Source organism: Candida theae, assembly GCF_024610275.1.
Source record: "Candida theae strain CBS 12239 chromosome Unknown scaffold36, whole genome shotgun sequence".
NCBI classification, from domain to species: Eukaryota; Fungi; Ascomycota; class Pichiomycetes; order Serinales; family Debaryomycetaceae; genus Lodderomyces; species Lodderomyces theae.
In genome coordinates this window covers 51,434-64,609 of record NW_026261426.1, presented here as the reverse complement: position 1 = coordinate 64,609, position 13,176 = coordinate 51,434, and the positions used below count along the sequence as shown (strand labels likewise).

Sequence of the window (13,176 nt, the reverse complement as noted above, 5' to 3'; positions counted from 1 at the left end):
GTGTTCACTCTGTGTTATGTGTTATGTGTGTGTGTGGGGTTTTGCTCTGTCGCAAATTTCACCCCAAGAGGAATTGTTTTATTTTTTATTTTTTTTTTTTTCAGCAAAATCTTACATTACTAAAGAAAGATAAGAAAGATATAGGTAGATAGATATATACAACACCCATCAAATATTTTTTTCCAACAAAAAGCCATTCTGGTCAATAATATCAAGTGAATCTTATAACAACAGGTTACAGGTCTTGAATCTGCATGAAACTCAGCCGGAGTAACACACAACCACCATTGTTTTAACAAACACTGTCTTTTCAATTTTTATTCATTGCATGGTAAGATTGCCCTCACCGTTCCGCATCATGTCTCAATCATTAAGCACCACCATCAAAGATTTGCAAAAGGATATGTACTACGGTAACGAAGTACTCAACAGAGTCTCATTTCTTAGAGAAGACACCGAGTTCATTTCCAAATCCCTTTTCCATCCATCAACTCGATTCATCTTTTTCAACAAGCAGAATCCATTGGTTCACAAAAACTTTTCCAATATGTTGACGATTATGACAAATGGTGATAATCAGATTTGTGTTGACCAGATTGAGCCGGGCCAACCAGATAACATTGGATACATTGGCAATCTACAATTTCTTGCCAGGGGATTAATGAGCCATTTACCTGAATGGAAGGATATCTTGCACACTTGGAATGAAGATAATAAGAATATGGACAAGGGCTTGCGAAGTGGTGGCAAACCCACGTTTTTATTTATGGGGTTACTTGATGAATCGGTGGGGTTAGATATCAATTCATTAAAAGTGGATTGTGAATTGAATGGGGATGAAAAATACTTGGATCATCAAGGTCGGTATCAAGGTATTGCATACTATGCTGTTGATGTATCTGGAAATAAAGAATTGTGTCGTAATGTCGTTCATTTTGTTAATGATACACTTAATCAAAAGTTTGACACTGATAAAACTCCCGAGGAGAATGGTGTGTTTTTCACTCACTCCAGAAAACATTTCCTAACCTTTGAACCGAAAGAAGCTAGTTTGTTTAGTCAGGGAGCAATGTTTTTCCACTGGTTGGGTACTAACAAGTTTTGTCCTGGATGTGGTCATCCAACAATACCTATCCATGCCGGTGGTAAATTGTATTGTACAAATGAAGAGACTGTCACCAGCTCTAGATCCAACAGTCACGATGCTACCATTGCTGCCACTTCAGCCACTTCAGCCACTAATGCTTCCAGTGAGAAACCGGATGCAAAATCTGTTTGCCCTGTGAAGAGCGCGCCAGTGTCAAATGTATCATTCCCGAGGACTGACATGGCGGTAATATCAATAATCACCAATAGGGAAAGATCCAAGATCTTGCTCTCATTGGGGAAAAGACACTTTTCATCCAAAATGTACTCCTGTACTGCCGGTTTCATGGAACCTAGTGAAACGGTGGAGGTAGCCACCAAAAGAGAGATTTGGGAAGAGACGGGAGTCACTTGTGATGAAGTTAATGTTGTAATGACCCAACCATGGCCATTCCCTCTGAATTTGATGATTGGATGTATTGGAATTGTCGACTTTAATGGGTCTAATGAGTTGATACATTTGGGTCATGATAACGAATTGTTGGATGCTAGATGGTTTGATACTTCGTTTGTACGTAGCTTGATATATCCTGAACGTGTCAGTGAGGCGGATAGAGATTTCAACCCGGAGGGAATCATGGTGCCTATGGGACAATCGATTGCGTACAATTTGATCAAAATGTGTGTTGATTATGAAGAAGATCAGAATAAAGAGGAGTATAAGTTGTAAGTTGATGTTATTTATTTTTAGAAGTTGTATTGTTGACACCTGTGAAGCTACACTTCGAGATAGAAATAGACATGTTTAGATTCCAACTGCTCAAGTATTTATTTATCAAACTTGGAAGTAGCTAAAGTAGAGGGTACAGTGCCCACCGTAAGAAAATTGTGGGGTTACCATCACCGAGAATAAATTCGCAACCATGCACACTTGGGCCCCTAAGAGAAGTTGCAAATCATAAATCATACTACTTGCAAACAACAACCTCCCCCTACGCTATTAACAATACCACCGACCAGGTATACCATTACCGATTATACCAATAACAACCAAGTACTGCAAATCTAGAGCTCAACACCCTTTTTTTTTTTTTTTGTTTTTTTCTGCACAAAATGCAATTCCTGTCGGTATAATATTCGGAAGGGACAGTTACACAAAAGTCAAATTGCCGTATAAGGTGTGTTTTAGACATATGTACACCCCCCCTCCCTCCTCCTCTCTCCTCCTCTCTCCTCTCAACTTCAATGCAAAAAAAAATGGACGGGCATACTCGGTTGTAAAAGGTTATGCGCGATAAACACCGAAACACTGTAACCAAATGAAGCTTATATTTAGGGATGCTTTAGTAAGAGTATTAGTAAGAGTATTAGCCTCTGTTCATTAGTCAGAAGTTGTATCGCAGAAAGAGAGAGACTGTGTGTGTGTGTGTGTGTGTTTGTGTGGGGCACGTGCTCCGTTTTCGCTTAAAAAATTTCTTTTGTTTTTGTTCCATCTTCTTCTTCTTCTTCTTCTTCTTTTAAATGCCACCACAGTTTGCAGTTATACTGATACTATACATATACATATATATATATATATATCTTCCCTTTGTCTACTTCCTTCTGTCCCTGGGTTTTGTTTAAAAATTATGGTCAGATTTCTTTCTCGTATATGACAATCATCCTACTTCACTAAATCCATTATTAACTTCCCCAAAAGAATGGCGTTGTCGAGTCCTTCAGCTTCTACGTCATCATCCTCACAGCTGGTGCTTCCTTATATGAACACAACCACTGCTACTTCGCCCGTTGTGGCTGGCCATCGTGGGTTCAAAAGCTCATACACTGAAAATACGTTGCTTGGATTTGGCAAATGTTTTGAGTCAGGTGCTACTATTATCGAAACTGATTTATGGCTCAGTTCAGATAATGTCATTGTAATATCTCATGATATCTCAACCAAGCGAATATTTGTTGATCAAGAGGGAAATGAAACAAATTACAAAGTGACAAAGACTCCATACGACCCCATATTGAAGAATCTCAAGACTAAAGAAGGTGGATATCCTTTACTTTCATTTGTCGATGTATTATATTGGTTCAAACGGTATATTGACTCAACTGGATCCAATGAGCACAAGTTACAATTGGATATCAAAAAATTCAACCCGGTTAAAATCACCAAATACTTGATTCAGGATTTGTTAAAAGTACATAATGATTTATCGTGGTGGTATCATCGCTTGCAATTTGGCTTGTGGGATTTATCATTCTTGAAGTATTTGAATCAAGATGAGTTTTTCCAGGATAAATTCCACAATGTGAATGAGTTTGGGTATAACCAGTTTGATGTTTTCCACATTAGTCTCAATTGGAGAGATTCAATCAATTACATCAATTACAATTTATATTTGGATGAAACTACACCAAAGGATAGAGTCAAGATTAAATTGACTGGGGTGTCGTTGCTTTATATCGCCACTTGGTCAACTGAATTTCTCACCAAGTTTGTCCCACTTTTACAGATTCAGAGTCTAAAGCTTTATTCATGGACAATCAATAACAAGTTCCAATTTGAGTATCTTGTTAAAGTGGGGAAATTGGCGAAATTGGTTGAATACGGAGTCATTTCCGATCATCCTGACTTGATGGTGAAGTACAAGAACCATGAAGATGCAGAAAGCGATACTGATGTTGAAAATGAACTGGAGTTGGAGCAAAAACCACTTGTTGCTTACGAGAGTAGGAATTTCTACTATAATGAAGACGGCGAGTTGAATGTCGAGTTGACGTGGAATCAACATATCCTTCATTGGTTGTATAAACAATTTATGGCATTGAATGGATCACAACGCAAAATCACCACTGATGGTCAACGATTTGCTGCTAAAGTTGATGAGAATGAAGTGAATGAAGCTAAACCAAATGCCGTGGTTGCTTATCTTTTCCAAAAATGTCAAAAGTATGGTATCTTTTAGAATGGTTATAGAGTTTTATATCTTAATACAATTGCGTTTCGTTTTGTAATCTCCCTCTCTCTCTCTCTCTCTCTCCCTCTCTTTATCTATACATTTACAAAACTATCTAGATTCACAAAGTCTTGTTCATCTTGAAAATCCTCGACTTGAGTCTTGAAATCAAATATCGAATACTCTTTGTTCTTGACAAGATACTCTCTCGTTAGTTCTGGGATTTGTCCTTTCAACTCTTCCAAATTCCTCATTAAACCCTTTTCCAACAAACTCTGTCTCGTTGCTTTGAACAACCCACTATGTTCATCAACCTCTTCCACTTTATCATCATACTTCAACACATCACACAATGATCGTATATCATTGAGCTCCAATTCGACTGAACTCACACCACTCTGGTTGATAAACTCCAAGATCTGATCTAGATCAACTCCTTGGAACGATGCCACATACGATGCCTGTAACGGGTTCACTGGATACTGTTCCAGTTCTGATCTGGGAAACGTCTTGTTGACAATAAACCTCCATACAATTTCCAATATCGTATCGATGAACTCCGTGTCCAATTCCGAATCAGTAAACCACGGACCACCAGTGACATCAATACTAGGTTGTAAATGATACAACATGTATATTTTCCGTGTTGGATGTTTCACCGATTTGATCGATTTGATGTACCGCTGATGCTCCAAGTTCTTCAAACACTTGGACACGACATGCTGGTGAAGATTAGTCTTTGCTTTTAGAGTCTTTGTCCATATCCCCTCACGTTGACTAGCTTCAATGTAGGAATAAATCATCCGCTCATCATCACTCATGCTGCCCAATTTCTTGGCATCGTCAACGCTAACTGCCTGAAACCGGATTTCGTCACCGGTTTTGCTCAATTTGATCATGTTGGAATTGAGCAATTCTTGAAGCAAGAGCATCAACTCCGATTCCTTGGTGACATTAACCAAGGTGGATGCTTCTTGTTGTGTAAAAGTTTTTGACGCGGGGGATTCCCGCATTTTGGTATGGAGGAGTTTTGCATTATCTGACACTTCCGCCATGACCATTATTATATGTAGAGATGACTCTGCGCAGGTGTGGTGGTGTTGAATGAAGATCTGGAGAGTGATTTCTACAGAGATGATCTCTTCTTCCTCATCGTTTATCAGGAACAATCTTTTTGTTATTTTAATTTTTTCTTTCTTTTTTTTTTTTTTTTTTTTCGTTAGTGAAGAGGGATAGTCTGTGAGTATTGGTTTCACAAAATACCCAGAATATACTCTTGCCATTTCAACTGCAACAATACAGGAAGAACACATGAGTGAGGAGGAGATAGATGCGTTTGACATAGAGCTAAAACCAAAGATCAAGCCTTTATTTAAAAAGAAACAGGTACATTCCGATACATCGACATCACGCAAAACCATTGAAGTTGCAATCGACAATGTTACTGGTACCGAGGAGGGAGAGGGGCCAGAATATGATGTGGTGTCTGACATACGAAGGACATCCCCGAATACAACTTTCAAACCTAGATTCAAACGGAAAGTAACTGATCCTGACCCGGCAACATCTAGAAGAACGACAACAACAACTGTCACGGTTGATGATGAATCTGTGAATGAGATAAACGAAAACAAGGTGGATGAACTAGGAACTGCGTGCACTCCATCACTGCTGGCCAGTAGGGATCACACGGTGCTTGAAAAAACGTCGGCGTCAAGAAAGGCAAAGGCAATTCTAATTGATGATGAAATTGAAAAGGACGAGGTCGACGAGATGGACGAGGACGAAGATGAAATCAGAATTAAACCTTTGTGGACATTTCAACGACGGGGTCAGCCTGAATCACTGAAACGGCGTTTAAACTTGTCCAAATATAAAGTCAATCTACATGACGAGACCGCGCAAGCAGAACCGCACGGTGACTTCGATGTAGAGGGCACAGGTGCCAAAGGGCAAGCAGCTGAATCGCTGGGCAAGCCAGTTCCGGAATCAGATATCAACATATCTAAAAATGACCCTATTATAGCCGACGCTGACAACGACGACGTGGAAGATAACCCTGCCGACAAAGAGTCCGCCATGCCAGCACAGGCCAACGATCCCTCAAACTTCCTACCTCCCTCAGCTGGCCAACATTTGGATTTACCCACACTACCCGAGCTTGGTGACGATGATGATGACCCAGAAAACAACCCCGTGATTGCCAATATTGATGAGTTGAGAGACATGTTCTCTCGTGAAAGGGAAGCATCATTACATCCAGATATCAAATTACCTAATGGCAGATCCGCAAGCTATGAACCTCCATCAACTAGTTTCAGCCCCCCACCACCTCCCAATTTGCCACGGTCGTATGTTCCCATCCAGTCCAATGCTGAGCCGACATTATCCAAACGGCAATACCTCAATCAAATTGCATCTGAATACAACGATGCAAAGAACTACGATGATGGTGCCGCATCGTCTACGAATCGAGAACCACGACCATATGACTTTGCACCGGGCTCACTTGGTGGCGATACGATTCACGACTACGAGTTGAGTGATGAAGATATGGGCGTGCTTAAACGCAAGATTGATTTTGAAAACAGGTACAACGATGAGATTGTCAGTGATTACGGTTCTTCCGTGAGTGAAGATGATCATGGTGGTTATCGTCGTAATTTCGGACCGAATTTTGAGCCAGTTGATAATGACTTTGGATATGGGTATGGAGTACAACATAAATGGGGTAAGCCTAAACAGTCAACTACTATTCGCGTTCCTACTATTCAAGAGCAAATTAAACGCATTGAGCATTTGATTAAGTTGGAACGGGCTAAACATTTGCAGAAACTGATGCATAGAGCAAACTTGTTGAAACGGAAGGAGGAGATTAGAAAAGAAAGAGATGTCTTGGTACAAAAGTTGCAAAACTGGCAACTTTAGGTGCTAGTTGGAGATAAAATACTAGTTGTGTAGAATAAATGAGCACTTTTGCATCTGAGTTGGTGAAATTGGCGGCGAATGAGTACCGAAAAAGACGTGTACTTTGACCAATTTGCATAATGATATTTGGTATATGTTTTAGCGCGCTTAGTTGTTTGACTCATTTACCAAATTTGGCAACACCCCTACAATGGAAAAAAAAAAAAATTTTTTTTATATAAAGATCTAAGTATTGCCCCAATTTTTTGAGAATAAATTCACATTCCCTTTTCTTTTACAAAAACAGCAATCACCTTTAAACGTCATCTTCTTCATCATGTCAGTTAGAACAGTCACCACCAAGAGGCTTTTATCTACAACCACCACCACTTTAAAATCGTCTCCTCGTCATTTAATCAACATTTCTCAATTGACCAACGATGAATTCTCATCACTTGTGGCTAAAGCCCAGCATTTAAAACAAGTTTACAAATCAGGTCAAGCATCAGCCATAGCCGAGAGCCACTCTAAATTGTTGGGTAAATTAGTGGCATTACTCTTTTCGAAAAGATCCACCAGGACACGAATCAGTACTGAAGGAGCAGCGGCTTTTTTTGGAGCACAACCCATGTTCCTAGGTAAGGATGATATTCAACTTGGTGTGAATGAGTCAATGTATGACACGACAAAAGTCATCAGCTCAATGACATCGTGCATATTCGCCCGAGTTAATAAACATCTGGACATCTTGGGCTTGTGTAAAGATTCATCGGTGCCTATTATAAATTCGCTTTGTGACAAGTATCACCCTTTGCAGGCCATTGCTGATTTGTTAACGATCAAGGAGTCGTTTGGAGGTAAGTCGACAAAGGGGTTGAAGTTGGCCTGGGTTGGCGATGCCAACAATGTGATCAATGATTTGGCTATTGCTAGTTTGAAAATGGGGATTGATGTATCGATTTCGATTCCCGAGTCCATAAAATTTGATGAAGATGTGGAGCAGGATGCAAGGAAGATTGCCTCTCAACAGGGGCTCAAATTTGAAATTGTCCATGATCCAAAACAAGCTTTACGTGATGCAAATATTGTGGTTACTGATACTTGGATATCAATGGGTGAGGAGCTGCAGAAAGTTGCCAAGTTGAAACAGTTTGCTGGGTATCAGATTGATAGTGAGTTGATCAAACAGAGTCAAGTTGCTTCTGATTGGATCTTTATGCATTGCTTGCCTAGACATCAGGAAGAGGTTGCTGATGATGTGTTTTACAGTAAAAACTCAGTTGTGTTTGAGGAGGCAGAGAATCGATTGTATGCTGCTATGGCTGTAATTGAAGCGTTTGTAGTGAATAAAGGAGACTTACTAAAGTAGGACATACATAGATTGAATTAGAGAGTAAATGGGTATCGCTTCGTGAAACGATGTATTGGTGAGTGTAAAGGTAATAGTCATTTTGGGGGTTTCAACTGTGGCGGGGGGGGGGGAGCCCTTGGATCGTTTAGGAAATATTGCCGCTAAAAAAAAAACCAAGAAAATAGAGAGGTTCCTCCACAGTTGACAAATGTTCCGAAATTTACAGATATATATATATATATATAAGAGAGAAACAACCCACAGCAACACACTTTTGTTCATACTACAACTTTTGTTTCACTCTTGGTCTTTCCATCAAACTCAAGTGAAACAAAACCAACTACAACTACTATATATCAAAAAATGACTGCCAAAGTTATCGTTTCTGGAGGAACTGGGTTCATTGCTCAACACATTCTCCAAGAATTATTAAACCACAACTACAGGGTTGTCACCACCGTTAGATCACAAGCTAAAGGTGACCACTTGTTGAAATTGTTCAACTCGCCATCGGCTTTGAGCTATGAGGTTGTTGAAGATGTTGGTAAACCAGGTGCGTTTGATCAAGTATTGCAGAATAATCAAGACGCCACAGTGTTTTTACACACTGCCTCTCCCTTCCATTTCAAAGCTACCGACGTTGCAAAGGAGTTGCTTGAGCCGGCAGTGGAAGGAACCAAGAATGCGTTGAAAGCTATCCAAGAGTACGGCAAGAGCATCAAGAATGTGGTGATTACATCTTCTTTTGCCGCTGTTGCAACTGCTGCAAAGACCACTGATACCAAAGTTGTATTTACTGAGAAGGATTGGAATGAAATCACATGGGATGAAGCGGTTAAAAATCCAATCAATGGATACAGGGCCTCAAAGACATTTGCAGAAAGAGCAGCTTGGGATTTCGTCAAACAAAATGATTCCAAATTCCATTTGTCTACAGTTAACCCGGGCTTTACATTTGGTCCCCAATTGTTTACGTCTGAAGTTAAGGATGAGTTGAATACTTCATCAGAGGTGATCAATTCCATATTAAAGTTGAAACCAGGCGATTCAATTCCACCTTTCAAAGGTGGCTGGGTCGATGTGCGTGATGTGGCAAAAGCACATATTGTTGCGTTTGAAAACCCCAAGGCCCAAAATGAGAGATTGCTTTTGATTGCTGGAGGCTTCACTGAGCAATCGATTGTTGATTTGATCAATGCCAAATTCCCGCAATTGGATCTCCCTAAAGGTGAACCGGGCACCGCTGACGATGTTCTCAAGACAAAGTTGGCCACAGTTGATAATTCGAAAACGAAGGAGATTTTAGGATTCAAGTTTATTGATCTTGGTGAATCGGTTATTGATTCAGTGCAACAAATCTTGGATGCTAAAAAGAGCAAGGGCGGAAGTGCATTGTAGATTAGATTCTGTATGTGTGTACACCCTTTCATATCAGATTTCGCTTGTGGCTTGAGTCTTTGTATCGAGTGTAGACACTATCTTATCCCATATTTGTTGTGCATAGATAATAGCGTAGTCTCGTGATAAACACGTGTTGACCTTTAATTTTTGCTGTGATTGTGGCTGTGTTGTGTCTGTCTCATAGAAAAAAAATTGCAGACACACAAAAAAAAAAAAGACAAAAAGAAAAGAGAAGAATACAAAAATACATCAGACACTAAAAAAAGAGACTGTAAGAAGAGAATGTCTAAAAATAGACTAGTAACAAAAAAAAGACACTTTTCTTTCAAATCTCAAATCTCAACATTGCAGTCTCAGTCTCTAATTGTCTTTCTTGTTGCAGAATCATACGTCTTTTTTTCATCTAAACAATCTCAATAGATTATATTCATCACTTATTATACACCATACAAAGCCTCTGTTTGCTTTTGATTTTAAGGGGGTGAGATAATAGAAAATTTCGCAAAGCAAAAAAGCACACACGGCTTTAATCCATCCATCCATCGCATTCAATTTTTCATAAGCAAACAACCACAACAACAACAACAAATTTTACAACCCAATCATACATAGCATACAACCCACCATACCAAATCCATAGATTACTTTCCACTTGCAATGATCCAAAAGTACCTTCCCTTGTTCCCCAAACCACGACAAATTAGGAAAAGTTACTTGGCCATTCCATTTGTGCTAATCACATTAATTCTTCTTCATTTCCTCAACACGTATGACGCAGTCAAACAATGGTCCACTCAAGTGGCTGGGCTTGGGGATACTTCTGAGTCACGCATATCCAACTACAACCTGAAACCAATCACCATTCTACCATCTGATTACAGTACTAGTCTAAGAATCGACCACAACATTACTGAAAACAACAATGAAATCGTCAAATACCGAGGCAGCCGCAGTGCTTTGAGTTTGGCTGTGACTAATCAAACATATTCACCACATCCCATAACTTTGTTTGCCTCAACACCCGTGGTCTCAATATTTGATGAGGAAACAAGAGCAGATGCAAAAGAAGCAACCTGTGACAACTTGCTATTGGATAAACAAGTTTCAATTACCAAGAGTACAGAGATGAAGCAAGACTGGAAATTAATTGCTGAAACTTTGTTGAACCAAATCACAAGTGATGAAAGTTTAAAGGAGATAGCTGGGTTTTTCAAAGGTAAGCTTGGCAAATACATTGAAACAAATGCATTAAATGAAAAGCATTTTTACAAATTTGCTGGTACCTCGGTATGGTTGTCCAAGTATGGCGTCCATTTGATGGTGTCACGTTTACTATTCACACAAACGGCGAGAAAAGCAAACCCACAAATTTCATTGCTTTATGCACAAGTTTATGATGAAAATTGGCAAGAATTGACCAATGTTGATTTGGTTTTGCCTATAATTGATGATGATGGGGAACGTAAATATGAAAGTGTCAATTTCCCACGTGTCATGCCAATTCCATTTTATCATAATTCAAAGAAAACCAAAAGGAGGTGGTATGGTCCTGAAGACACGCGTATCTTGTTGAGCAAGAATGAGTATGGTGATGAAGAACCAATAGTCATATTCAATGCTTTCCATAGACAAATCTTGAAGAAAGCACAAGAAGAAAATGGAGAAAAGAAACCTACTATATATATTTTTCATCGACTGATGTTTATGGGATACTTGTTTAGGTATCAACGCGGTAAAGCAAATGTTGATGCGGGTCAAGACAGACATGCTTCTAAAACTAGATACAACAAAGTTGTTGAATTGCGAATTGAGGGACAAGATCGTAAAAAGGTTGAGAAAAACTGGACTCCATTTATTAATCCACTGGAGCGGAAATCACTGGTTTTGAAAGGTGGTGATGCACATATTTATATTGTTTATCAATGGGATAATTTGAAAATCTTGAAATGTGAATTGGCCAATGCTGAGCAAGACTCAAAGTGTCAAGTTGTTTATACACAAAACAAAGATGAAGGTGGAAAAGTTGGTCCAGTTCGCGGAGGAACAGAATTGATACCTATCAAAGCCAAATCCAACTTGGATCAAGTTTGGATTGGGTTTCTTCGTGCTCATATTGACAGATGTGGATGTGGTAAAGCAATGTACAGACCTAATTTCATAGTTTTGGGAGAAAAGGATGGACAATTCAAATTATCCCATCTTTCGTCGTCTATATCATTCAACATGGCGGTAGATGGATGGAAGTATGCCGATATCCAATGTGCTAGAAGAGATCCAAATGTGTTGATTCCTAATGGTATATCAATGTATGAACCAAAAAAGGATTACCTAAGTTTGATCTTATCAGTTGCTGATAAAAATGACAATTTGGTTCATGTTTCTGGAATTAGGAAAATGGTTGATGAGTTGGATTTGAATTGGGGCGAGGCTACGAGTACTGCTGCCGAAAAAAGTCCATTGATTTCATGTGTTGTTGATCAGAGTAGTCAATTTTGCAAAGAGTATGGGATCGAGCAGGATAAGTTGGGTGTGACCGAGGCTGCAAGGCAAAAGGCTAAGGAAGAGGAAGAGGCAGCGGCAAAGGCCAAAGAGGATGCGAAAGCAAAGGAAGATGCAGAGAAGCAGAATGTAAAGCCCAGTGGCGGAAACGAAGGTACTGATGCTGGATCTGGTGGTGAGACGCAGAACCAACCATCAAACGGGGAGCAGTCCTCCGATAATCAAAATACAGACCAACAACAGCAGCAAGAACCCAAACTTCCACCTCTTCCTGGAAATGAGCAGCAAGGTGAACAAGCAAACCCACCACAACCACCACAAGCTGAACAACAGCAACAACAACAACAACAACAGCAACAACAACAACAACAACAGCAACAGCAACAACAGCAGCAACAGCCACCAACTCAGCAAGATGAGCATCCAAATGAGGATCAAAAAGATAGAACAAAGGAATCAGAAAACAAACCTGAACAAAAAGCACAATGAGTTTAGACAGATGTAAGGAGACCAAGATAAAGAATAGAGAAGTTGTGGGAATGCATTGTTGGTTGAGAAACGTACAATGGAGATGCATTTCTTTTTGCTTGTCAATATTTCCGCCCGTCATTATTTCACTTCGCGTGGGTGGTTTCTATAAACCTTGATTCTTAATATGTAATTTCTTTGTGCAATTAGCTTAATTATAGATATAAAATTTTAAAAACGCAGTAAGTTTATATTTATTTGAGTGAAAGTAAGCTTCTGTTTGGCACTATTGAAGTGCATTGTAGTACTTTATAGTCATTTGAAAAAGGGTTGCATTGTGGCAATTTCTCAGTTTGGGTTTGATAGCGTTGTTAAGCATATGACGTTTGCAGAACAGACGCAATGCGCCACAAGGTAGCGTTCTGTATATATAGAACTCAGGTACGCAGACACAGAATCAATATACACCGACACAGATTCAACAAGCAAAAGAAAAAGAAGAAGAGAAAAAAAAAA

At 39.5% G+C, this 13,176-nt stretch overlaps 7 protein-coding genes across 7 annotated transcripts; 6 read left to right on the top strand and 1 right to left on the bottom strand. All coding sequences in view use genetic code 12, as the record gives it.

Annotated features, from left to right (window-relative positions):
* Positions 1 to 328: 328 nt before the first annotated feature.
* On the top strand, positions 329 to 1,816 carry KGF57_002177 (NAD(+) diphosphatase; the record flags this gene model as incomplete). Its single annotated transcript, XM_051751462.1, has 1 exon — positions 329 to 1,816. One exon carries the CDS (start codon positions 329 to 331, stop codon positions 1,814 to 1,816), a length of 1,488 nt encoding a protein of 495 aa, XP_051609332.1.
* A 970-nt stretch (positions 1,817 to 2,786) lies between these two features.
* On the top strand, positions 2,787 to 4,043 carry KGF57_002176 (phosphatidylglycerol phospholipase; the record flags this gene model as incomplete). The annotated part of the gene is made up of 1 exon (XM_051751461.1): positions 2,787 to 4,043. The coding sequence occupies one exon, from the start codon at positions 2,787 to 2,789 to the stop codon at positions 4,041 to 4,043; it is 1,257 nt and encodes a 418-aa protein (XP_051609331.1).
* An 86-nt stretch (positions 4,044 to 4,129) lies between these two features.
* On the bottom strand, positions 4,130 to 5,047 carry KGF57_002175 (DNA-directed RNA polymerase III subunit; the record flags this gene model as incomplete). Its single annotated transcript, XM_051751460.1, has 1 exon — positions 4,130 to 5,047. The coding sequence occupies one exon, from the start codon at positions 5,045 to 5,047 to the stop codon at positions 4,130 to 4,132; it is 918 nt and encodes a 305-aa protein (XP_051609330.1).
* Positions 5,048 to 5,345: 298 nt separating this feature from the next.
* Positions 5,346 to 6,962, top strand: KGF57_002174 (uncharacterized protein; the record flags this gene model as incomplete). Its single annotated transcript, XM_051751459.1, has 1 exon — positions 5,346 to 6,962. The coding sequence occupies one exon, from the start codon at positions 5,346 to 5,348 to the stop codon at positions 6,960 to 6,962; it is 1,617 nt and encodes a 538-aa protein (XP_051609329.1).
* A 316-nt stretch (positions 6,963 to 7,278) lies between these two features.
* ARG3 (ornithine carbamoyltransferase) lies at positions 7,279 to 8,310 on the top strand (the record flags this gene model as incomplete). The annotated part of the gene is made up of 1 exon (XM_051751458.1): positions 7,279 to 8,310. One exon carries the CDS (start codon positions 7,279 to 7,281, stop codon positions 8,308 to 8,310), a length of 1,032 nt encoding a protein of 343 aa, XP_051609328.1.
* A 345-nt stretch (positions 8,311 to 8,655) lies between these two features.
* Positions 8,656 to 9,690, top strand: KGF57_002172 (methylglyoxal reductase (NADPH-dependent); the record flags this gene model as incomplete). Its single annotated transcript, XM_051751457.1, has 1 exon — positions 8,656 to 9,690. The coding sequence occupies one exon, from the start codon at positions 8,656 to 8,658 to the stop codon at positions 9,688 to 9,690; it is 1,035 nt and encodes a 344-aa protein (XP_051609327.1).
* Positions 9,691 to 10,350: 660 nt separating this feature from the next.
* On the top strand, positions 10,351 to 12,681 carry BMT4 (Bmt4p; the record flags this gene model as incomplete). Its single annotated transcript, XM_051751456.1, has 1 exon — positions 10,351 to 12,681. One exon carries the CDS (start codon positions 10,351 to 10,353, stop codon positions 12,679 to 12,681), a length of 2,331 nt encoding a protein of 776 aa, XP_051609326.1.
* Between the last annotated feature and the right edge of the window lie 495 nt (positions 12,682 to 13,176).